The sequence below is a fragment of the Ovis canadensis genome, chromosome 6 (assembly GCF_042477335.2).
Source record: "Ovis canadensis isolate MfBH-ARS-UI-01 breed Bighorn chromosome 6, ARS-UI_OviCan_v2, whole genome shotgun sequence".
Classification (NCBI taxonomy): Eukaryota; Metazoa; Chordata; class Mammalia; order Artiodactyla; family Bovidae; genus Ovis; species Ovis canadensis.
The window spans coordinates 28106931-28133613 of NC_091250.1; the positions used below are offsets into that span (position 1 = coordinate 28106931).

General features: G+C 37.3%; 1 protein-coding gene across 29 annotated transcripts in view; it reads left to right on the forward strand.

Moving 5' to 3' along the window:
• CAMK2D (calcium/calmodulin dependent protein kinase II delta) overlaps positions 1–26683 on the forward strand; it is a 320633-nt gene that overhangs the window by 267476 nt on the left and 26474 nt on the right. For 8 of the 29 annotated variants that reach the window (XM_069593426.1, XM_069593419.1, XM_069593427.1 and 5 more), the window contains 5 exons: positions 1568–1690; positions 1936–2019; positions 2461–2503; positions 5839–5873; positions 14854–14902. In XM_069593426.1, the coding sequence (XP_069449527.1) occupies positions 1568–1690; positions 1936–2019; positions 2461–2503; positions 5839–5873; positions 14854–14902 (334 nt within the window). Of the gene's footprint in view, positions 1–1567; positions 1691–1935; positions 2020–2460; positions 2504–5835; positions 5874–10104; positions 10165–12357; positions 12400–14853; positions 14903–26683 lie in introns of all 29 variants that reach the window. The other 21 variants (XM_069593418.1, XM_069593423.1, XM_069593425.1 and 18 more) reach the window with 5 other exon arrangements.

The window sequence follows — 26683 nt, forward strand, 5'->3', positions numbered from 1 at the left end:
TGCAGGAGGCCTGGGTTCAATCCCTGGGTAGGGAAGATCCCCTGGAGAAGGGGATGACTACCCACCCAATATTCTTGCCTGGAAAATTGCATGGACAGAGGAGCCTGGCAGGCTACAGTCCGTGGGGTTGCAAAGAGTAGGATATGACTGAGTCACTAACATTTCCACTTCTCACCCAAAAAACATACCTCTACACATGCACTGCTTGGTGAATGTAAAGAAATGCCTTTGTGAATAGAGAAATAAGAGAAGGACCCACTTTTATCTAGGTGAATTCAGCCCTCATTTGTTGTCAGAAAATCTCCACGTCATGAAGAAGCAGACTTGAGTGTTTCCTCAGTAGTTCCTGACGGTTAGCAAGTTTTTACAACTGGCCAAAGGAAGCTTCTGGAATTAAAATGATAGCTATTAAACTGGCAAAAATGTGCAAGTATTAAAGAGTCAGTATCATTTTTCTTGTGTTTCATTTTGCCAGTGGATCACAAATGCACGTGATCACAAATGACAGTTGCACATCACAAGTCACACGTGGCTCCTAAAAGTGAACTAGCTGAAGTCTGTTAGGCCACAGAGACAATGGCGTTTTTCTCAAGATTGTCTATAAAAATTCATAAGCTGGGAAAAGAACCTAATATTTTGTTAGAAACCAATGGGATATGCATTCTTAACCCATCAAGAATAATATTTCTACTAAATATGCTTATTAAGTGAATATGAGGTAACATAGTTATCAACAAAAAGTTTACACAGAAATTTAAAATAAATCACTTTATGACTATACATGGTTACTAATAAAAGTTATGAGTTGGTTACTTTCATGAACTTAGTTTTAATGAAATTTATAATTAAGTAGATTAACCTTCTTGAGGTATTAAATGAAATCCTGCTGGGCACTTATAGTCTCAAATTTCATCTCACTGCTGTACTCCAAATAGTGACAATTAATAGGTCCATTTTGGAACTGGAATTGAAGCTGTTTTGTTTTCTCTGCTGTTACTGCTTACGAGATATGGAAGTATGTAATACATCATTTTGAACCTTGGCATAGTAGCATGATGGTGTGACAACTCAGCTTTATTGACTTTTGTAAAATTGCATAAGTAGTTATGAGAAAGATTGCATAAAATTGAATTTGCAGATTGAACAAAGATTTTTTAGAGGACTAGATTCATTTTGTTTTTTCAAATTTAGAAATGTATCACTAGTTATAACATGGCAATTTAATGTACATCTTTGTCCCTTATAGTTACACTCAATATCTTAATATATAGATACATACATAGAGAGGGAATAGATATATATCTATGTCAGTTTGGCTACATGTATACCTATGGCTGAGTCCCTTTGCTGTCCACTTGAAACTATCACAACACTGTTAATCAGCTATCCTCCAATATAAACTAAAAAGTTAAAAAGTTTGTCTACATGTAGATACAATTTAACTTCTACAAAAAGTAAATTTATGAAGAAACACACTGCTTAAGGAAATGATTAGTATATTTGGCTCTTCTCTGTTCCACTGAGTATATCTCTTTTTTAAACTCTTTGTAAACTTGTGTTTTTAAAGTTTCCGTCGCCAGAGTGGGACACCGTGACTCCTGAAGCCAAAGACCTCATCAATAAAATGCTTACTATCAACCCCGCCAAGCGCATCACAGCCTCAGAGGCACTGAAGCACCCGTGGATCTGTGTAAGTGACAGTTCCCCAAGACCCCAAGAGCTGCAGTGAAAAATATACTCTCCTTTGATTTTTTTTTAACAAGTAGTCTTGGCAAAATCGGTCTTTCATTATTAGGAAACTCTTGTAATTGAATACTTACAAGTCCATCGGATGGATGCAGAAACCACTAATAAAAATTTGATGAAGTTGAGGATACTGTTATGCTTAATATCTTTTAAATATCCTCAATTAAGTTTCTTTTTCTCCTCTCCCAGCAACGTTCTACTGTTGCTTCCATGATGCACAGACAGGAGACTGTAGACTGCTTGAAGAAATTCAATGCAAGAAGAAAACTAAAGGTAAGAAATTTTACTTTTTTGTATGGAGGGAAGTTTGGCAGAGTGAGAAGTGGGATTCCATATGAGGGACAGAACTATATTAAAAAGGGCTTTAAAATGTTTAAACCTCAAAACTCTTCTTCTGGGTCTTGGGGAAGTGTAATATCACTGGACTTCAAACTACCCTGAAGAGCTAGAATCACTGGTGATGCGATCCCTCCACTCAGTGAAAAACAGCTGTGCAAATTAATAATCAGAACCTGGCTGCACCCACCGGGGTGGTCCCAGCATTATTGTAAGAAACATAGGCCTGCTACTCTGAGGGAACCAAAAACTGAAAAGAAACCAAAACCTCCTGACTGAAAATAAGGTTAGGAGAAGACTTGTTATCAAAAACACTTACTTGTTAGGTTAAAGACTTGCAAAAGCAGCATTAATTTTATATTCTTATTGCTCTGACAGGGTGCCATCTTGACCACTATGCTGGCTACGAGGAATTTTTCAGGTACATGTGTTAAGAACTCTGCTCTTTCTCCTCCTCTCTTCTCTAGTAGCTTTTTTTGGAATTTAAAATTTTTAGTGATTACATAAAACACTGTTGTTCAGGGATGGCAAAGAGGTGGCATGGGTTCCTTCCACACCTGTTTTCCGAGTATTTTCCAAGTTGCCATGTTGGACTTTACGTGGGTGCTGCCTCACAGAGGTGTTAGCTAGCCCATGACTACACTCTTCCCTCTAGCAACCCGGCAGCCCCGCCACTAGTCAGCGCTGGAGCAGAGCTCAAAACCCAGCTGTCTTCCATGCTGAAGTTGACACAGTTTGTAACTATACTCTCCCAACCTGAAGCTCAGCATTTTGAATGTAGTATTAATTGATATCTCATAAAGTAGTAACTATGAATAGTGTCTTTTTGTATGTGTCTCATTCTCTCAGGGAATCCCAATAAGAAAGATTTTTAGAGGACCATTATTGAGGAACCCAGTTCTCCTAGGCCTAAGTTCTTTTGAAATTAAAGTAGTGTAGTATGTTGGCATGCTGTGAGAATGATTACAACTTACAAAGGTACCTAAACTTAAGAATTTACAAAGAACCTATCCCACAGTAATAAACTCTTTGAAATGGTTTCCGGGTAAAAATAAGTTTGTTTAAATAATAGACTGAAAGAAGCTAAACTCTTTCTTTGACATAAAGAATTATACTATTAGAATTGACATAAAGTTTATACTATTTCCAGAAATTGAGTTTTGGAGCCCCCCTTCTTTGATGGGTTACCTCAAAGGATCAGGTTTCCAAAACTTAAATTTTGGTAAAAGCTAATCAGTCTTATGTATGGGGAGGGACTGAAGCATTAAGACAGCTGCACTGGTAAAAACTTACTGTTTAGCTATTTAGACTTGGAACCATTGTCAGACAGTTGTACCAAAAATACTACCATTTTCGTTTGCTTACTGTTTATATGAGAGTGCTGTGCAGCGTCCAGTTACCCAGCTATGTCTTAAGAGCTTTATCCCTGCCGCACACCTCACCTGCGTGTCATAGTGATCTCAGGTGACAACCCATAACGTGATCATGTTTTCCAAGCCGCTCAACCGATTTCTGTTTATTGTTTACCATTTTATTAGGTGGTCACCTTTAATCCCCCATTGTATATAATGTGATTTCGTAGGCTTTTCAAAGACGTCCACTAACCTGTTAAACCACACCAATGGTGATGATGCAATGAGTAGTGCTGCAAATTGAGGGACTGTGTTAGTCAGTTGTATGTATTTTGTCCAGTTTGTTTGGTGCAGTAAAACTTGTTACTACTGCTGTCAAGTTACCTGTTTTATGAACAGTTGATTAATATATTTGACATTTATATGGGTGAATTCAATGTCATCTCATTAAATATTAACTGATATATGCTATACTCAAATAAATTAATATTTCACTGTGGCCCAATAATTAGTGAATCACTAAAAAGTAGGATGGTATGGTATATATAGTTAATGACAGACTGACTAACAGGAAAAAAAACTTCAGAATTAAGATTGTATATTTTGTTTCAGCTTCAAATACACCATTAGGCATAAATTGGGCCTTTATTAATATATACACCCATGTATGGAAGCTTTTTGTTTACCTCACGTTTTCCTTTCATCATCGTGTAAACTAAAAACTCATGACTAATATGTGGATTTGATATCGTTTCTGAATGTCTTAGCATGAAAAGCAAACTTTTTTTTTTTAAATCCATCACTTCAAAACCGACTGAATAACATTAGACTCAGTTACACCTTGTGGTTTATATTGCGTTTTACTTTTGAGTATTCATTGTGTTTCATTACCAAACATGCTCTTTAAAGTAATTTGTCCATGAGTATATGGTTATAAAGTTGTTTTTATTTTTTCTTTTCTCCCTTTATGTGGAATGTATTTCTTGTGAGGTAAGGTAAATAGTAACCAAAAGGGACATTTCTGCATCTCCCAGGCCAAATCGCTGCTTACCCCAAATCATTGTCTTCTCTTTGCTTGCTATTGCAATTCTAATTATTCTGAGTTTGCTTTCTAATGTATTAACTGCCACAGGATTTACTTAATACTGCTTTTTAGCTCCAGGCACACAGTATTAGTGCTAAGGCTACTATTTCTTACAGTCTCATTAATAATAAATTAATAGCTCTGTTGCTAAAAGCTAAATAAAATTAACATGTTTGTATCTTTAAAGTTAAAATTGTACCAATGTGATAGCAAAATAACGGCCCAAATCAAACAGATGTGAGGAAATTACATGTTCATGCAGTTCTATCATAGCTAGGTATTTCCACTTCAGATACCAAATTCTACTCTGATATATTTAAATATGTATAATTAACATTAAATTGAAGCATAAATGTGTACTTTATCCTGCATATTTATAAATGTTCTAAACTTGATCTACTAATTGTCATTGACAGCTCTGTTCTCTGTGTATGTGCCCATTCATAAGTATATTTTTTGAAAGGACAGCATTGCTCTTTAATAAACTCAAGGAGCTCAGTAACAGGAATGCTGAACGCTCCCGCCCAAAAAGTGAAGTCTCACAAAAGACCGTGTACTTTAGGAATTCTCTGAAGATTTCATTTTGTTTTCTTTCTTGCCTCAACTTTGTGATTTTTAGTTTTTCAACGTAAAAGGCTTTTGTTTATGAAGCCTTTGTATTCTGATTTTGATGCATAAAAAAAATACCTTTTTTTAAAGTTCATACACTAAGTGTGTGAAATATTTGCTCTAGGCCAATAATATACCATTTCCTTTTAAATACAGTTATTATTAATAATATTTTTATAAAAATAAAGTGATCTGATTTCAAATATACATATTAAAAAGAATGCCATTTAGCCAGAGCAGATTTTCACAAATGAGTTTTAAACCTCTAGGAAGAGCGGCTTAAGTGGCAGAACTGACATGGCCACCATACTTTGGTGTGAATGAACATGTAATACAATCTGTGAGCTGATGTCTGAAGACTTGAAATCAACTTTCTGGATTACCAAAGTATAGTCCAGTTAAAGTTCCAGTATCCTTTTCGCAACCAACTGTGAAATAAAGTCCAGTAATGTAACCGACAAAGTGTCCAATTATTTTCGATGAACTAAATAAGAATTCAGTTCTAAATTTGATGTGACAAGACCAAGAAAAGTGATACTGTATTTCAGTGTCCTATAAGCTCGCGCTCATCAGTGTGACCTTGATAATCGGGCACATGTTGGCCGTAAATAAGGGAAGGCAGCAGAAGGAAACGATAACCTGTTTTGTTGCCTGGCTGCGGGTTTCTGTGGATAACTCACTAAACTGATTTTTACCCCCATTTTGCAGCAGCCAAGAGTTTGCTGAAGAAACCAGATGGAGTTAAGGTAAGTTAAACAGGTGCTCCTAAACTCATTTCTGACTCTCAGATGCTGGATCATTTTTAAATGTTAAATATAAGTTCTAAATCATTGTAGCTCATACTTTTTACAGTTCCTGATATAGGATGCAGAATGAAATATAAAATAATTTAATATACAGAAATGACTAATATTTATACCAAGAAAAGCTACATCTTTTCTACTTGTTATATATTAAATAATCATGACAAAACAATACTTTATATGGCAGTATTTTAGAAATTGAGCGTGTAAATCCTGTCTGCTTTACTATAGCCTCAAACTGTCATGGTGACCTGAAAATTCATGAAAACCAAATGTTTTTCCAAAGAGTTATGTTGTGTTCTTTTAAAATTCTGGCTGCTAAATTTTATAGACTAAAAAAACAAATCAGGTCTAGGAAATCAAAATTCAAAACAGTATTTTCTCTGCTTGGACAGTATTTATAAAGGTCTTAATTGTTCCTGTTCTTCTGTCCTAAGATTTTGAGACAGAATTAACATGAATACTCTGAACAAATACTAGAACATTTTCCCAAGAAAGACAGCAGCAGAGTATTTTTACTTTCTAAAAGTTGTGGGTTTCCAAACAAAATAATACAATTTACTTTCTACTGATGCTATTTTTTTTCCTGTGGGAATTTACCTTTGATTGAATGTAACCTTATACATGAATTATGTTTGTTATCTTTCCAGAGTATTACCTCAATGTTTTATTTCTTTAATCTTTTTCTTTCTCTTCCAATGGCAGACGCCAACATTCCTCATGAACCCTTCAACGTTCTTGGGAATTAATTAATTTTCTAACATTTGAACTTGACCCAAAGTCAAGTGGTCCGTTCATTTTGAATATAGAACAGAGAATATCATCTGTCACTTATGTTCACGGCCAGTCATTTCTTCACCACCTGTCTGTGTGTGACCTGGGAATTTCCAGAGCTATGATGATCATGCGCTTGTGATTCCCATTAGGATGGCGTTTACCTTTTACTAATTCCTTTCCTCAGTCTAATATTCTCTTCCCTCTGCTTAGTTTATCCAACATAAGTTTCAGTAATGACTGTTGATGTCTGCTTTTTTCCCAGTGTTACATTGGTGGAAATGTGTTATTTTAAATTTTCCAAATGTTTTATTCACCTCTGTTTTTCTGTGGTGTTCAGTGATGCAGAGCTCATAGTTTCTATTAAGATATTTATTTTCACTAATATTCTTACATAGAAAGAAACATTTCCAGAACTTTTTTCTTCCAGTCAACTTACAGCTCCTCTTTAAAGACAAATTATTCTGTGCTCCATGCTTTGATACTTTAAAAATTCAACCGGTCATATTTTTTTCTTTTCCTTTCTTTTTGACTGGTCAATTCAGAAAAGGAAGTCCAGTTCGAGTGTTCAGATGATGGTGAGGATCTCTGCCAGATTTCTCCTTCTGTGAAAATTCACACTTAGGAATAGACTAGTCTTGTTTACCTAAGTTAGTGTAAGTGGAGAAAGTATAGGACCATTACAAGTTAATGTTAATTAACTATCAAAGCACAGTGCCCATCTTCAACTATTGTTTTCCTTGAAATGGAATATTTGAAATATGTAAAAAGTTTACACTGTCATCCATATATTATTAAAGGGTCTTTTATAAAACAGTGCAATTTTTTTTATAAAACTGAAGACTATGACAGAGTTAATGTCTATAATTATTGTGAAAAGTGAAAAACTACTGTAGGATTACCTTTAAATAGTTAATCATGGTTACTAAAATAGCAGTGATTCTTAGCTCAGATAAACCATAATACATCCACCATGGAGTTCTATAAATAGCATGAAAGTGATGTTACCATGGACCCATCCTAGTTAAGCACCTTTTGAAAAAAAATCTATTAACCTCAAAACTAAATGAACTCAGCACCTGAAAAATAGGAATATCTTGCCCCTGCCTCATAAGAATAACTCACTGTATCATTTAAATATTGGTTTCATTTAATTTTTTAAATGATACTCTGCGTCCATAATACAAAATAAATACATTTCACAGACAAAAGTGCCAGAGCTCTTGTATATTTAAAAGGCAGCTGTGGTTGAGCCCATGCTTGATATTCAACCCTTTAAAAGGAAGTACTCCTAACCTTTTACCTAGGAATTATCCTGTTGTTTTTAATTAATGTTATAAAAACCTTCAAAAGATTTTCTACAGTCAAAAAAAATCATTAAGGTAATCTTTAACAAAAGTTTTTAGTTGTACATTTAAACACAAGCAAAAGTGGTGGTTGAGGCACATATTCATTGCCTGACAATAAAGGACGGCCCGTCCAGACAGAATGGCCTTCGTTTGGAAGAGATGACAGTGTGTGTATGCTGTGTGTGAACGCATGTGTGGGTGTGTGTGTGTGTTGAGGGATGTGCGTTTGTACGGATAACTCTGTGTGCAGAGGTGTGCACACGGAACATTTCCACTAAAACAAAATAGTTCTTGACAAGCATATCCTAGGAAGAAAATCAAGTCTCATATCTCAAAACAGAAAATATCTCAGTATATTCCTTTCATTCTTTGCAACCACTGATATAAATTAAATGTAGTATATTAAATACACATGTGCTTTAATCGTGAGCACTTCTGATCATTTGATAAGTTAGCTGTGTTTTGCCAACGATCTTCCCAAATAGGAAATTATTTGCATGTGTATCCTTCTCCCTTTCTTATATATTCTATACCAAAGTAAATACTGAATTTTGACCCCTCTTTAATAAACTCCATTCTCTCTTATCTCTTTGTTTTGGCTGTTGCACAAATTTTATGTTAAATTCTGTGTACTTTTATTTAAAGAAAAAATTTAAACTATCCACAAAATGTAGATTGATGGTTTCATAGTTTTTCAGTAAAGGGCACCAAGTTTTCTCTCTTCCTGCATGTCACCGAGCACAGTGTTATAGCTTATTTAAATAGTACTGACACCAAGTAATCACACACATAGGAATGAATAGAAAAGCAAAAAATATTACATACCCAAGTTAATTTTTTGAAACTTCTATCCTCCTCTTGGCATTACCTTAAATATGATCCACAGGTATAAAATATGAAAAAAAAGGATTCCCAGAAAGTCTAAACAATTAAATTGGTATAACTGATCATAAGTATTCATCTGGTATTATTTTATGCAGAATGTTTTCTCTTTAAATCCTTAAGTATATTTATACTACAATCATGGCATGTTTTTTTAGATGATAATATGTAAAGAAAATAGATAATACAGTGCAAGAAATGAATGTTAATTTATATTTGTTTGATAACCACAATGTAAGTTGTCATGCATGAGTTCAAATGAATGTTGATTATTAGTCTTTGATTCTTTAGTACCCAAACTTAATCAAGTACTTGAAACTCAATTTCAAGTTGCCACTTGTCAACAGTCTTCTCTGTGGGCCATTATAATAATTATTGACCCCCCTGAATTGTTTTCACAGCGTGGATTCCGTAGTGATAATTATCTTCCTTTAAGGTCAAAACCAATTATGTTAAAGCAAGGGAATGAATGGTATGGCCAATGTAGTCTTCAACAATAGCCGTAGCACTTTGACAGAATGCATGGTGTTTCCTCTCAAACGACTGTGAAAAATAAAGTCATTTTGCATCCAGCACATAGTAAAGAGTTCAGTTTGCCCACTTATAATTGAAGATGTATTTTTAAAAGGAGACCCAGACTTATCATTTTAAGAAATTTATTATAAAGCCTGCATTTCCTCAGAAGATCTAAGTTTTTCACTGGATACCTACTAAACAAAATGATGATGGCTTTCCAGAGAAAGTCTGTATGTGACTTCAGGCTCAAGAATCAAATGCAAAAAAGCAATGTACTCATAACAGAGAACGATTGGAAGCTGGGAAACAGAATCCAACTTGAAGAGTATGAAAATGTTTACATTCATTTCATACTCTGACACTTGATTTGAGCTCTGCTGAAGCAGCTCTTGTCTGTCTGCTAAGGTGGCTCAGCCAAGGCAGCCAAGTCCATTTTTTCATTCCACCATCACAGATGTGGTCCTCGCCTGGGTGCGACCATCGGAGACTAGAATTGACCACCATTCCTGTCAGTCATCACAGTGTCTTTCACACTCATCTTCAGTGGCTCTTTATTTCCATGTCTATATCTCCATGTAGACATGCTGCGTACGGAGACATTGGCTACCAAGGGGTTTAAGGCATCTCTGTTTCTATTTTCTGCATACCTACAGATAAACAACAAAGCCAACGTGGTAACCAGCCCCAAAGAAAATATTCCTACCCCGGCGCTGGTATACCTGGACTCTTTGTAACCCTTCTTAAGTTCTTTACTGTTTTCGTTGTTTTCTCTCATTTGCTTTCACTCTATAAATACGTATATATTTTATTTTGGTTTTTTTTTTTTGGATTTTGTTCTTGTTTTTGCTTTGTAAGATATGAAAAAAAGTTCATTTCTTTTCTTTTTGTTAAGGTAGTTGTCAAGCAGTGTGTTTCTAACATGAGATGATCTCATTTCCTTGTTGACCATTATATGGATGATAGCTGTGGTCTCTGTAGTTACAACTGTTGCATGCTGCCTTAGAAATACAGTAGACTGCACTTTGGTTCTCTCAGCTCTCCTTCTGATGATAGCTGTAGATATGCAAGCTGTGGTTTCTTCTCTTCATGACACAATATGTTGACATCAGGAAGAGCTAAGAGGACTATGGCTAGACAAAAGTGAATGTAGACCTTATTCAGAGTTCCCGTTTCTCTCTTATTAAGACAACAGGGCTTTGTAAGACCTCACTTTCTGAGATAAAGAGGCACTGGATAATTTAAAGCTTTTTGTTTGCTGTGTTTTAAATTAAATTATCACTGTTTCACTTTAATCCAGAGAATGAAATTGCATAGCTCCGAGCTTTGAATTATCAATGGGCATGAGTTTTGTCCATTTCTACCAAATTCACACTATTAACAACTCAATCAGTGTAATACTGTGAGACCCTATCAAGTTAAAATTCAAAGTCTGAATAGCATTCAGTATACTTAGTTCCATAATATATCCCCCAAACTATTCCATGTTTTGACTCATGAGTTCAGAAATGTTTTTGATTTTTTTTAACTGTCCTCTGTACTGTTAATTTCAAATGAATGGATAATGTTATGAGATTATTTCACCTAAGGTTAACCAGAAGGCTCAACCTGAAAGCATTTGAAGGAAAGACAGACTCATCAAGATTACTTACTAATAAAAAAACAGGTTGATCACACCTCTAGCCAAGGAAAGGAAGAAAGGAAGCAGTAAATATGCTTTCAAAGTACTGCAGCATAAACTGGTGGCAGTGAGATGGTTGAGGGGGCAGAGTGCTTCTGATTGAAGCACATTCTCTGTGGGTTGCAGTAACTCCCAGTTACTAAGGCATCATGTAATGAAAGTGCCAAACATGCCATTGATGTATAGACACTGAATATTTTTTGTATACCAGTTATTTAACTATTATTTTCCACTTGGGAATATTTCTTCAATTTTCTAGTAGAAACAGTAGGAAAAATAATAGTATTTTCTTCATGGAAAAGCATGACTTCACAGACAAATCTTCCATGTATATAATCTATAAAGCAGAAATTTCTTACATATAAATTAACATGGGATTTAACAGCAATACGGGGCTTCCCTGGTGGCTCAGATGGTAAAGAATCTTACCTGCAGTGCGGGAGACCCAGTACAATCCCTGGGTCAGGAAGATCCCCTGGAGAAGGAAATGGCAAACCACTCCAGTATTCCTGCCTGGAGAATTCCATAGACAGAAGAGCCTGACGGGCTACAGTCCATGGGGTTGCAAAGAGTCAGTCACGACTGAACAACTAACAGTTTAACAGCAATACATCTCAAATCATAGTGATCGATATGATTAGTTCTAGAACCCTTTCAGTGTTCCTTATAATTTCTTATGGACTTTTGAAATACATTCCTTACAATAGCCCTTTTTAAAGTGTGATCCAATGATTCTAGGTTTTCTAAGAGTATTTTTCTGTGTGTTATGACAGCACGATTGGTTCTCCAACTAATACAGCTGAAAAATGTCTTCACAGACAATCTGAGATCATCTCAGAGAGTTCTAATCTCCAGTGCCAGGTTCCCATGGGACAGATATTACCAGGTCGTGAGAGAAGAAAGGAAAGCTCTGTCTGTTAATAGGACTTTGTGAAACAGCAAGTGCCTCTTTAGGTTTCCAAACTTCAAAGCCTTGTCTGTTTGCTGATCACGAATAAGGTCCTTTGCATGCTGCTGCTGCGTACCAAAGCACTGTATCTCGTGGGCTCACCAGGGAGATCTTTCCTCAGAGATCTTGTCAGCTGCAGCCTCTGACAGTAGTTAGCATCGCTTAAGCTCTTGTCACTATTTAATTGTGTCAGCTGGCTCACTCTGCTCTGTCCCTGCACTAGTTAAGAATGTACTTACCAATGCGAACTGTTTCTTTCTCTATTTTGTTCTCACTCAGGAGCCCCAAACTACTGTAATCCACAACCCTGATGGAAACAAGGTATTCAGAAAGAATCAACATCATCTTGCTTTAACAAGATTACACATCTCATCAAATACTCAAAGCAAAATTAATTTATTACCTCAAATTAGGATAGAAAATCCTTACCCTTTTCTACCTTACTTTCTCTTGGGCCTAATTTATCTGGAACGATACACATACTTCTTTCAAAACAAAAATGAATGACATCGTGAAAGAGAAATGAATGGTACCATTAGTCAGGAAAAGTCCAGTTAATAAGTCTTTATGTCGAGATGACTGTGTATCTTAAGCAGTTCCATCTGTTTTTCCCTCCATGCCTGTCTGTGCATTGTATCTTAAATGTATTCTGCATGAAATTTTAGAATTTCTTGCTATGTCATCCCACTGTCTTCAGAAAAAAATAAACTTGAGTTTACAGTTATTTGTTTAAATTTAATGTTACTTTTGAGTTTAATTTATTCTGTTGTCATAGTGTTTTGTGTTTTTTTTTTTTCTTTTAATTCCCTGTTGTTGGTGGTGTTTTTGTTGTTTGGCACGAATTTAAGGAGAATCAGGGAGTTTCACTTCTTGTGAAGTATGTTTGTTTTTGTTGAAGTATGCATTTCATTAAACAGACATTTAACTCTTCATTTGGCCAAAAAGTTCATTCGGGTTTCCATTAAGATGGTATGGGAAAACCCAAATGAAATTTTTGGCTAATCCAAACTTTTCCTGAAAGTGTTTCCTATTCACTGTAAATTGTTTGCACAGCATATTAACTAAATTACACTACTTGTGTACACATCTGTAGGATGAAAGGAGACAGTTTCTGAATGTATTCCATCTTTTCACTTTATTACTTCTCATCCATTATTACATCTCTAAGGGAAGGAAATAAATACTTCATCAGATCTTTCTCAAATGTTTAAAGTATAGTCGCTGGTTACTTTTCCTTACTATTATCAACAGTGTTAAAGTCTTAGAAAACAGTTCTTCTGATTTAACATTTAGTTGGTTAACATTAAAATCATTAAAGTAAAAAAAAAAATGAAGTGTTATATTCCTTAACATGAGATGTAGTTTAGAGTCATGACACTTAAATGTTCTAAAGCCCCTGAAAGACTCCAGAGAGTCAGGAGCATCACACACAAGAACAGTTATTTTCAATATCATTAGCAAGTGAAAGACCAAGCCCAGCAGCTGGAGCGGGCACTTCGATAATTCTAGCTCTGTCATTTGTAAGCGCTGTTGCATGATATTTCTTGCTTACATGAATTAGTTTATTTTTGCAGTGCATGGGTTTACCCTCATCTTGAGTTTAAATTTGAACGCTAGGTCACATTAAGAAACGCATGAAGACTCTTGGCTTTGGTTCTGTGTGTGTGGAGACTCTGGATATATATTTGATTAGTCTGTCCCTTTGGAGTAACTATTATATATCATAGTTACATAAATCATTTTTTGAATATTGAATCTCTAAAAGTGCACTGAATGTTTGCATCATTTTCCAAAATTTGTTTTTCATCACTGACCATATATCTATTGGTTAGAAGTTTCCAATTTTTTTCAGTAGTAGCCTTTAATCATCCTAAGTAGAAAATTGTCTCTTTCTTATGAATATTACTAAATTTCTTTGCTAGAAGTATTTTATTACTATGTTATTAATGAAAAAATTTATCAACCATTTTAAGGAACAGATCTTAATACTGGCAGCTACAGTGTCCATTTAAGTGTGCTTACTAACCTGCAGTTTCATTTGTAGTTTTACGAAGAAATAGTTTTGTCTTTTCATAATGGGAGCAAGTTTCTTATCAATAACAGCCAGTTTCTGATTTAGAAATGAGTGAGAAAAAAATTAATTTTCCTTGAAAGTGAATTATTCATATAATTCCATTGTGCTGATCACAAACATGGAAATTCTTCTCAAAAGCACTTTCAGTTTTTCTTAGTGCTACCCTTAACTTTTTCATCAAATGACTCAATGAAATGCTTTTTCTCTCTACAAAGAAGTCAGGCCGATAAATAGCTTACAAATTTACTGCTTGATGTCGTGCCTTAGACAAAGAGGGGACTGATTGCTAATTATTTGGGGGAGATAATGTTCCTTTTAAGGTTCAAATCCATTAAGCTGATATATTCAACTTCTGATAAGTCCTTATGGAAGCACACCTTATGGGGCACTGTAACACAGCACGTCCTGACACGGCTCTTAAAATAAGTTGCATACTTTGGCTGCGTCTACACATCGCCTCAATTTATCATGCTTCAGGGGTTAGGCAACCAGAGTCCTCCTTTTTGAAATGTTTGCAGCATTTGGCATTTTATTTCTGTTAAGACCACGTAACAGATTTGTCCATTTGCATGTCAGCATATGCACACAGCCTGCTGAAGAATTTTGCATGATACATACATCACTCGCCAATTTTTTTTTTTAACAAAGAAAAGTCAAGCTATTCATGATTTGCAACTTTAAATGTGTTTTCTTCTCAACAGGAGTCAACTGAGAGCTCAAATACAACAATTGAGGATGAAGATGTGAAAGGTATGATTAAACCAGAAATAGAAAATCCCAACTCAGTTACATATACATCAGAAGAGAACTATTTATTTCAAATAACTAATAAGTTTAGGAACTAGGCCTATTCTAAAACACAAAAATACTTGTCTTTTAATAAGTACATTATTTTAATTATATATCCTGATTTTGTCAATTTTCTTCATATTATATTATTTTCTCTATCTTGAAACAATATATAACACGTAGTATATTCAAGAATATTGTGATGTAAAACTAGTAATGAGTGTTTGGGATCATAATATCAAACTGTAAATATATCAGTCTAAAAGGTAATACAAAAGATTTATGCCTGACTAGGAAATAACTTATATTTGAAAGTGGAGTATGAGAATAACCGTTTTTCCTAAACTTTCAGTGGTCTCAAGTGGGCTTCAGTGAAATTCTGAAATTGGCAGCCTCCTAAACCTAGACTTCCGTGCACTTTCCCACCATATTCTCGATCTCCATTCAGTTCACTTGCCATTCACTCCATTCACAGGTTCTCTTAGCTCCACATGGGAGTCCTTGCCTGTGCCCTTACTAGCATCTCCTCAGTGCCTCTGCACACACATACTAAACACACAATGGCAATTAATTTTCTTGTTTGGGGCCTCAGGGTAGTTTTAGAAGTTAATCTTGCAGCAATTGCGTTTTTTCTTTTTAAATTCACTTTTGGCTGCACTGGGTCTTTGCTGCTCCATCTGGGCTTTCCTGTCGTGGCGCGCAGGGGATGCTGCCTAGCTGCGGTGCACAGGCTGTTCATCGCAGTGGGTTTTCCCATCGCAGGGCGTGCACTCTAGGGCACATGGGCTCAGTAGTTGTGGAGCGTGGGCTTAGTTGTCCCACAGCATGTGGAATCTTCCAGGCCAAGGATCAAACCTGTGTTCCCTGCATTGTCAGGCAGATTCTTCCGCTGCAGTTATTTCTGCAATTTTGTACTCTTTTTTTAAATTTCTTGCATGTATCTGCAGTTTCTACAGGCCGCTGTCTAAAAGCAATTCCAGAAAAAGAATGGTAAAAATAGAGATATTTAAAATAGAAGTGTTAAAGGAAAAGAAGTGTAAAACACAAACTAAGAGGAATGATTCATCAGATAATTAAATATTATCTGGAGAGATTATTACCTATCACCAAAAGTATCACCATAGGCTTTTATTCTTTAGGTGGCATTGGTAAGATACAATTTTGAAAATTTGTTTTCATGTTGCAGAATAAAGAACCTGGAAATTCTTAGGTCAAGGAGACATATAGGCAATTTGGGAAATTAAAATGACTATAGACCGCGAGTCACCTCTGCTGACTTCTTCCTCTTCGGTCAAACAGAACAGCTGATACTATTGAAGTGCAGTCTCTCTTTATATTACTAGCGCACTGACCTAGCTCTGCTAGAGGTAGTCAGTCATTATTTTCTACAATGGAAAGGTGGATAGCTGTATAAAGGATTTTATTTGGTAGGTCTATTCATCTCTCTCTTGTCTCTTAACTAAAATTTGAACTGAAGTAATTTTGTGAATCGTTGATGCCAGTCATATTAGATAAAAAGATTTTTTTTTTAAGCAGATGTGCCAATAAGCTTTCCCAGTGATTCAGAAAGCATCATCTTTATAAGTATCTTGGATTCATTAGCTTTTTCAGTCAAGCAAAATGTTTATATGACTTTTACATTCTTCTCTTGAGCAAGAATCAAAAGGAAGAAATAGCTTATGCATTATCCACTGGTGAGACTGAATCTTTAAATAACTAAATAATTAGGAGAATACCAAAACCTTACTGTATGCAAGTCATCCTCCAAGGAATACGTTTATTCTTAGGTGATCACAATATGTGGTCTTTCTCACATGAATCAGACTCTTCACGGTGCTGCATATTAGTTTAGGATGATTGCTTTTAATCTGTGAAAATGTTAAGATGTAAGCAGAGTCCCTGACAGTCTCACTTTCATAGCGTATATTTACTTGGTGAAATGAAATTATGTCAATACTTCTCAGAAAACACTTCTTATCTTGAAATCACAATGATACTGGTTTCATCTTTCTTCTGGGATTTCACAAATTGAGACAGTATTTGTCTTTATAGTTAGGCTGAGTCTTCACACACCAAATGTTAGAGAAATTAAGCATAATATTGAGATCAAAAGAAATGTCCTCCTGATAACTGAGCCCAAAATGCTTTGGTTCATTTCCTTGAACTCCATGAATAAATTGACATGTCTGCTTCATTTTCCTAGGGTGGCCGTGGCCACAGAGTCGTAGATACAACACATCAGGCTTCATTTGTGTTCTCTCTAAGACTCAACAGTCTTTCGGCAGTTAACCTTTTTAATACTGAATGACATCAGAAAACATTAAGTCTAGAAAACCCTTTGGACGATCACTCACACTGTCATTTTTACTGTAAGACAGGTGGTATATAAAACTGTCAAATATTTTTAACATATTTACTATGGTCCGTCTAGTCAAGGCTATGGTTTTTCCAGTGGTCATTTATGGATGTGAGAGTTGGACTGTGAAGAAAGCTGAGTGCTGAAGATGCTTTTGAACTGTGGTGTTGGAGAAGATTCTTGAGAGTCCCTTGGACTCCAAGGAGATCCAACCAGCCCATTCTAAAAGAGATCAGTCCTGGGTGTTCTTTGGAAGGAATGATGCTAAAGCTGAAACTCTAGTACTTTGGCCACTTGATGCAAAGACTTGACTCATTGGTAAAGACTCTGATGCTGGGAGGGATTGGAGGCAGGAGGAGAAGGGGACGACAGAGGATGAGATGGCTGGATGGCATCACCGACTCAGTGGACATGGGTTTGGGTGAACTCCGGGAGTTGGTGATGGACAGGGAGGCCTGGCGTGCTGCAGTCCATGGGGTCACGAAGAGTCGGACATGACTGAGCAACTGAACTGACTGAACTGACTATGGTGATGATACGATTGTGTGGGGATCTCTGCATGTATCAGTGCACTGGCTTTCAGGACGGCCCTAGTATATCTATTCATCTGAATGACTGTACTCTTTTTCTCTTTACCTCAGAGTTTGCCATAGCTCTGAATAGCTTGGTAGGCAGTGTGTTTATGGCCCAGCTCTGTTAGAGCCCAAAGGTACACAAACAACGTCCAGGAGCGCACAGAGACTGATCAGGTATATAACCTGAGCAAGATGATACCCTCACTACGAGACTATATCCTGTCCACAAAGTTGCATGTCTTCCAAACACACACTTTTCAGCTCTTTCCTTTCTGTATACAACCTTGTTATCAGGGGGAAGCACCACACCTTTTAACACACCTTCAAGACACAATCCCATAGCACACTCCTCTGTGCAGCCGCATTCTCCATCCCTTCCTTCTGGTTGCCCTGCCTAAGGTGGCACCTAGACTTGCATCTTCCCGTGCTGGTGGCCGATCCTTTGAACACTGTATCACATGCTGCCTGTGCCAGTGGCATCACATTCTGGGCCGTGCCCAAGGACCAACCCGGCAGGGACGCTGTAAAGAAAATGAGGTGGGGAACCCTAACACAGCACGGCGACCTACCAAAGGAAGAAACCAGGGGGGCCAATGGCAGAGTGCCATTTTCTGACCTCTTCTGGAGGAAGAGAAAGACTAGCAGTTGTGTGTAGCTTTTTTAAAAATTATTTTGTTTTAACTCTCTGGGTCACTACCTTACCTGAAGTACATTTAGAGTAATAAGATCTACGGATGTTTGAAAATTCTCATTAGTTGTCATTTTTCACATAGACTTTTTTTAAACATGCTTTTCCATTATGGTTTATCATAGGATTCTTTTAGGATTCTTTTTTTAATTGGTAGATGATTAATGGTCCTTTCCATTTAGTGGAACCTGGAAAGCCAGGATTTGGAACAGACCCATTTTCCTTCAACTCTGCTTGTTAGTTTCCGTTTAAAATGGCCTTTGGCTTTCGAGTGGCCTCAGTCCCTGTTACTCTTGATCTGTATTTAGGCTCAGTTTCTTCATTCACTAGGGAGTATATATTAAATGCCTGCTATTTGTCTGAGCTCCCCCTCTCTCTGTGAGCTAGTTTTATTCAAGAGCTTTCAGCAACTCAGTCAAATTACTCTTTTGTGTGCTTTACGTAAATCTGTGCTATAATTTAAGCTATTCCTTACATTTAGTTCAGTAAATATCAAGAAACCTTAACTGGAAAAGTGAGGCCCAAGATATAGGCACTTCATATCTAAAAGTCTCTTTATTTTCTTTTTCTTAAAAACCTTTAGCATTTAGTAATAACCACAACATGTTCCTCCCCAAGCTCATGGTCACCCTAAGGGAACTTGGCGTTGCTTTACAGCTCTTGTTTGTAAAAAGCTTCTGGTCCTGTGTTTTCTTCCTCCAACACTACAACTTGACTTCCTCATGTTGACCTTGTGAGCAACTTCCTAATTTTGCCCTGGATTCAAAAACCAAATGTTATCTCTAATGCTGTATCAATAAACTGAGTGTAATGGAGAGATATTAATAGTTTAAAAACAAATGAGCATCTTAATGAAGCATATTTATCGCCATAGAAGCACTGTGATGATAACACACCATTATATACTTTAAAGAAGTATAGAATTCTTGATGTTTTCAAAATGTGATCTTTTAGGTCCGAAATTATTGAAATAGTCATTCCATTTTGAATATATTTCTACCAACTCATGAGTTAATTAATTTCTAGTGTTATCAAACAGCTGGCAGCAGCAGCCCTTGATGAGTAAGGGGCAGTGCTGACGATACTGCTTTCCGTGGCTGTGGGCATACCTAAGGCCTGTGATACGGAGCAGTGGCCCTTTCAACTCTGTGTACGTGTCAAGACTTATCCTGTGGTTTGTGACTGTCGCCCCAGTGTCCCGGGCCTGTCCTTGTGTGCTGCAATGCCTCTCCACCTCCTAGCCTGCAAAGCACCATTGCTCAGAGCCAGCTACTTCCTCCTAATAGGTGTGCTACAGTTTGGTCCACCTGCTGCTCTTTCCCTCAATGCCAGAGCTGTGCGGCGCCTGTCGACACTGAGCTCCTCTGCGCCCGTACGTGCTCTCTGTCACTCATCCGGCATCCAGCACCTCACTTCAGCTCACTGTTCAGCAGCTGCCTGCGTCTCTTGCTGCTTTTCGTCTTTGTTACAGCTGTAGGCCAGTGGAGCTCTGTACTACAAGCAGAAATGTATTGTGGTATGCGGAGACTTCAGGCTTGTTTTTCCTCTTTTTCCTTTTGCTGACAAGTAAGTGATGCTGCATAGAATCACAGGTCGTGAAGCTGCGTAGAATGTTTGCATAAGGCCCAGTTTAAAGCACAGGAGCTGACAGCCTTATCTCTTGAGTGGGGCCTGGAATGTGATGACACCTGGATGTCAGGGTATCAGCTAATCCACAGAATCACTTGACTGCTGAGATGTTTGTGTGTGTCTTTTGTAAATCCGGGCATGAGTAGACAGTGTGATGACTGAATACTCAGATTCAACTGTTTAGTGCAGATCATGGCTTCTGTGTAGGCTTTCCTGGGGTAGAGGCCCTCTTGGTGCCAGTCTCCTTCCCATCCTTACGAAGGCTGTAGCTCAATACTTGCTTTCCATGCATTCAAAATAATCTGCAAATCAAGCGACTCCTGGATATTTTATTTAAAGACTTTGGATAATTATGTTGTTCCATTAGGTTGAAAGTATCTTAGAAGACCTGTAGTGTATGTGTGTGTTAGTTGCTCAGTTGTGTCCAACTCTTTGCAACCCCATGGACTATAGCCTGCCAGGCTCTTCTTTCCATGGGATTTCCCAGGCAAAAGTACTGGAGTGGGTTTCCATTCCCTTCTTCAGGGGATCTTCCTGACCCAGGGATTCAACCTGAGTCTCCTGCATTACAGGCAGACTCTTTAACATCTGAGCCACCAGGGAAGCCCAGAACAGTGTATTAGTAACTCCTTTTAGGTTTCTAATCCGAACTTTGATTTTTAAAACGATTTGGTAAGAAAAATTTCTGTTTGCAAATTGTGTGTCTACCTGTTTATCTTTTATATCAGGATCAGTAACTTACAGGACTGATGCAGAATTCATTCCGCTCTACCACCAATGTAAAATTATTTCATTTTCTCTTTCTTTCTTTTCCACATTCCGTTTTTTTACCCTCTGTACTCAGTCTGCTTTTTTTTTTTTCTTTACTCTTTTGCTTTCTGTGAGATTTGAATCTTAAATTTGTCAGTGATAGCCTCAGGCTTGTTTAGCCCTGCTGACAAAATAGTATGGGGTCAAAAGTGAAGTGAAGTCGCCTAGTCATGTCTGACTCTTTGCGACCCTGTGGACTGTAGCCCAACGGGCTCCTCAGGCCATGGGATTCTCCAGGCAAGAATACTGGAGTGGGTTGCCATTTCCTTCTCCAGGGGATCTTCCCGACCCAGGGATCGAACCCAGGTCTCCCGCATTGCGTGCAGACGCTTTAACCTCTGAGCCACAAAAGCTCTTGCCAAACCCAGCTTAAAACAAAGTCTGAAATCAAATCAAAACAAATGAAACCAACCAATAAAAACATGTAGCTACTAATTTTATCATTAGAAAAGCATAAGCTCATTCTATAGTAATACCTTTTCTCAGTTCAAAGTTTCTTTAAATGGCTTTACTTAGCACGTCTGTAAATATTTGTCTGCACTTTTAGAAAACTAGGAAATAATAGGAGGTAATCAACTCAGTTTATATAATCAAAATTTTAGTGATCAATCAGTTTTAAGTATCTAATTTACATTATAATACAGCTGCATATATTGATTGTAAACTTTTTGTGTTATCTATTTTTCCCATTACCTGCTAAAAATTTAATAAGCTGCTAAAGTTAACATGTACAAGTTCTCAAGTATTTTATTACTCCCCTCTGGCTCCTTATCTTTTCCGATAATAACTTAATTACTTTCTTCAACTGATATAAAAAACACCAGAAAAGATCTGATTTTTCCTGGAATTCGCCAGTGTAGAACCTGGCGTCTACACTCTGTTTCTAGTTCCAGCTTTTATGCAACTTGCATTAAACAAGTCACATAACTTCTCTGTGGCTCTGGTTTCCCCAAGTTACAGAATATAGATGGTGAAATCAATAATACAGAATTGCACTTTTTTTTCCTATACCACTTTAATGCAGTACTAGTAAGGTCCATATTTTTAAAGATTTTCAGTTATACATTATAAAATAATATATAGTAAAGTAATATATGTTAATAATATAACCTGTTGAGAATAATTATAGAGAGACACTTAATTCAAAGTTGGATTAAATCACTGGGCTCACAGGAATAAATCACTGTAGTTTTAGGGAATGTTATTAAAATGGGAAAAAAATTGTCTACTGACCTGTATATCCAAAGGTATTATAGTACTAATGGACTATCAAATTAGTACTTTAATTAAATTCCAGTAAGAATTATTATTGGGGGTGTATTTCATGTTTTTAAAATATCTACTAAGTAAAATTACTTAATATCTAAAATTATTATTTGACTTATGCATTTTCTATACAGAATTTAAATAATATTTTTAACTATAAGCTTTATAATTCTGAAGTTATTTATTAGAATAAAATAATTGCTTTAGTAAAATAATCACTTTAGAGTCTTTTGCTGAGTTTGTATTATTCTCCACTAATTAAACATATCTAGAAATTATGTGATGAGATGGCTGGATGGCATCACTGACTCGATGGACGTGAGTCTGAGTGAACTCTGGGAGTTGGTGATGGACAGGGAGGCCTGGCATGCTGCGATTCATGGGGTTGAAAAGAGTCGGACACGACTGAGCGACTGAACTGAGCTGAACTGAACTGAGAAATTATGTGAAAGTATATGTTTATATTCTTTAGTGATTCTTCTTGTCAGTGAAATGGCCTTTTTTTTTTTTTTTAGTTTGGATTTCTGCAAAAATAATTCCTCTGATTTTTTTCAGGAGAAACCAGTTCTAAAGTGGTCAGAGAAACAAATCTCAGTCCTGTGCATTTTTAATCCATTCCACCAGCTTATAAATGCTTCAATTTCAGACCAGTATATTAAATGGAGACTATTACAGGAGAAGCAGAGAAAGCATTACTGAATGAAGATGCTTTATAAAGCAGACTGTCTAGAAGTAAATGGTTTTTATTTATTTGTATTTTGGAATAGGATTTTCATTATTTAATTTAGTGCAATAAATACACCACACTTATAAGGTGCACTAAGGAGGCACTAGTCACACTTCTTGCCCTCATGAGCAGGCCTAGAACAGATAAAGATGATTCTGCTGCTAAGTTGCTTCAGTCGTGTCCAACTCTGTGTGACGCCAGAGATGGCAACCCACCTGGCTCCCCCATCCCTGGGATTCTCCAGGCAAGAACACTGGAGTGGGTTGCCATTTCCTTCTCCAATGCATGAAAGTAAAAAGTGAAAGTGAAGTCGCTCAGTCGTGTCCGACTCTTAGCGACCCCATGGACTGAAGCCCACCAGGCTCCTCCATCCATGGGATTTTCCAGGCAGGAGTACTGGAGTGGGGTGCCATTGCCTTCTCCTGCATGATAATATATTTTCGTTGTTTTGGGCTTATATCCAGATAACTCTGAAACAAGGAATAATATGTTCATTGAAAAATAAACATAAGGGCATAGCTCATATGTGAGGAAGTACAGAAAATTTCAGTTGCATGTAACACACATGATTCCTAACAAAATATTTGAAAAATTTGGATTCATGCAGTTTTTTTTTTTTTTTTGAAAGATCATTGAACACCTACTATGTACTGGATATGACAGACTAGGCTGAGACTAAAAGAAGGCTTACCCTTTGCCTCAAGGAGTTATCAGTCATGTAGTACATTGTTTTGTTTTTGTTTTGGCTCCATCCCTTCATTCAGACTTAAATTGAAGAAAGCAGGGAAAACCGCTAGACCATTCAGGTATGACCTAAATCAAATCCCTTATGATTATACAGTGGAAGTGAGAAATAGATTTAAGGGCCTAGATCTGATAGATAGAGTGCCTGATGAACTATGGAATGAGGTTTGTGACATTGTACAGGAGACAGGAATCAAGACCATCCCCATGGAAAAGAAATGCAAAAAAGCAAAATGGCTGTCCCGGGAGGCCTTACAAATAGCTGTGAAAAGAAGAGAAGCAAAGAGCAAAGGAGAAAAAGAAAGATATAAGCATCTGAATGCAGAGTTCCAAAGAATAGCAAGGAGAGATAAGAAAGCCTTCTTCCGTGATCAATGCAAGGAAACAGAGAAAAAGAACAGAATGGGAAAGACTAGAGATCTCTTCAAGAAAATTAGAGCTACCAAGGGAACATTTCATGCAAAGATGGGCTCGATAAAGGACAGAAATGGTATGGACCTATCAGAAGCAGAAGATATTAAGAAGAGGTGGCAAGAATACACAGGAGGACTGTACAAAAAAAAGCTTCATGACCAAGATAATGATAGTGTGATCATTCACCTAGAGCCAGACATCCTGGAATGTGAAGTCAAGTGGGCCTTAGAAAGCATCACTACGAACAAAGCTAGTGGAGGTGATGGAATTCCATTGAGCTATTTCAAATCCTGAAAGATGATGCTGTGAAAGTGCTGCACTCAATATGCAAGCAAATTTGGAAAACTCAGCAGTGGCCACAGGACTGGAAAAGGTCAGTTTTCATTCCAATCCCAAAGAAAGGCAATGTCAAAGAATGCCCAAACTACCGCACAATTGCGCTCATCTCACATGCTAGTAAAGTAATGTTCAAAATTCTCCAAGCCAGCCTTCAGCAATACGTGAACCGTGAACTTCCAGGTGTTCAAGCTGGTTTTAGAAAAGGCGGAGGAACCAGAGATCTAATTGCCAACATCCGCTGGAGCATGGAAAAAGCAAGAGAGTTCCAGAAAAACATCTATTTCTGCTTTATTGACTATGCCAAAGCCATTGACTATGTGGATCACAATAAACTGTGAAAAATTCTGAAAGAGATGGGAATACCAGACCACCTAACCTGCCTCTTGAGAAATCTGTATGCAGGCCAGGAAGCAACAGTTAGAACTGGACATGGAATAACAGACTGGTTTCAAATAAGAAAAGGAGTCCGTCAAGGCTGTATATTGTCACCCTGCTTATTTAACTTATATGCAGAGTACATCATGAGAAATGCTGGGCTGGAAGAAACACAAGCTGGAATCAAGATTGCCGGGAGAAATATCAATAACCTCAGATATGCAGATGACACCACCCTTATGGCAGAAAGTGAAGAGGAACTAAAAAGCCTCTTGATGAAAGTAAAAGAAGAGAGTGAAAAAGTGGTCTTAAAGCTCAACATTCAGAAAACGAAGATCATGGCATCTGGTCCCATCACTTCATGGGAAATAGATGGGGAAATAGTTAAAACAGTGTCAGACTTTATTTTATTTGGCTCCAAAATCACTGCAGATGGTGACTGCAGCCATGAAATTAAAAGACGCTTACTCCTTGGAAGAAAAGTTATGACCAACCTAGATACTATATTCAAAAACAGAGACATTACTTTGCCAACTAAGGTCCGTCTAGTCAAGGCTATGGTTTTTCCAGTAGTCATGTATGGACATGAGAGTTGGACTGTGAAGAAGGCTGAGCACTGAAGAATTGATGCTTTTGAACTGTGGTGTTGGAGAAGACTCTTGAGAGTCCCTTGGACTGCAAGGAGATCCAACCAGTCCATTCTGAAAGAGATCAACCCTGGGATTTCTTTGGAAGGAATGATGCTAAAGCTGAAACTCCAGTACTTTGGCCACCTCATGCGAAGAGTTAACTCATTGGAAAAGACTCTGATGCTGGGAGGGATTAGGGGCAGGAGGAGAAGGGGAAGACCGAGGATGAGATGGCTGGATGGCATCACTGACTCGATGGATGCGACTCTGAGTCAACTCCGGGAGTTGGTGATGGACAAGGAGGCCTGGCGTGCTGCGATTCATGGGTTCGCAAAGAGTCGGACATGACTGAGCGACTGAACTGAACTGAGTACGTTGTTTAATGAAATCATGTCTGCTAATGTATTTCCCTAATGAATGGCTGTTTTACATTCAAATTTTATTCTATGTTAAAGAATATTTCTTCCAAGATACATGAATAAGATGTTTGTCCTTAACTCTCAGTGAATTAGGTAGTCTGTCATTATTTCTTTCGATATTTAATAGTGTGACATTTTTCCATTGGTCAGTGTTGTTAAGTTTGCCAGTACATCATATGAAAAGTAGCATCACATTTAGTAGAAAAAGTCAGGTGTACTTATAGGTATTGGTGGATTTTTTGGTCTCCTCAGTTTTGCTTTTACACCTGGTCAGTCATATCAGCAAATCCTGTTGGTCTGGCAGTCAGTCAATTCTATAGATTTTCCTATTTGTCAGATCAGTATACACTCAGTTCCTTTTTTTTTTTAATTGACTACTGCTCACTAGATCTGTCCCCATCATCCTGGTCCACAAAAGCATCAACATCATTTGCCTGCCTTATTGGCATGACTTCGTAGCCAGTCAGCCTGTTTTGGTATCACCTTCCTGTGGTCAGTTCACAAGATAGTAGTCAAAGAGATGCTTTTACAGTGTGTCAGATCATGTCTTGTTTCGGGTTTGTATTCTCTAGTGGCTACTAACGCAGTTAGAATGGATTATGGGACGCTCAGAGATCAGGACCTCTTCCAGTCATACCTCTGTTTACTATCTGACTTCATCTCCTATTACGTCTCAGGAACACTATCCTGACACATAGCAAACAGGTTGCTGCCTCAGGGCCTTTGCACTTGCCATTTCCTGCCTGATATGTCCTGATATAGATTCCATGT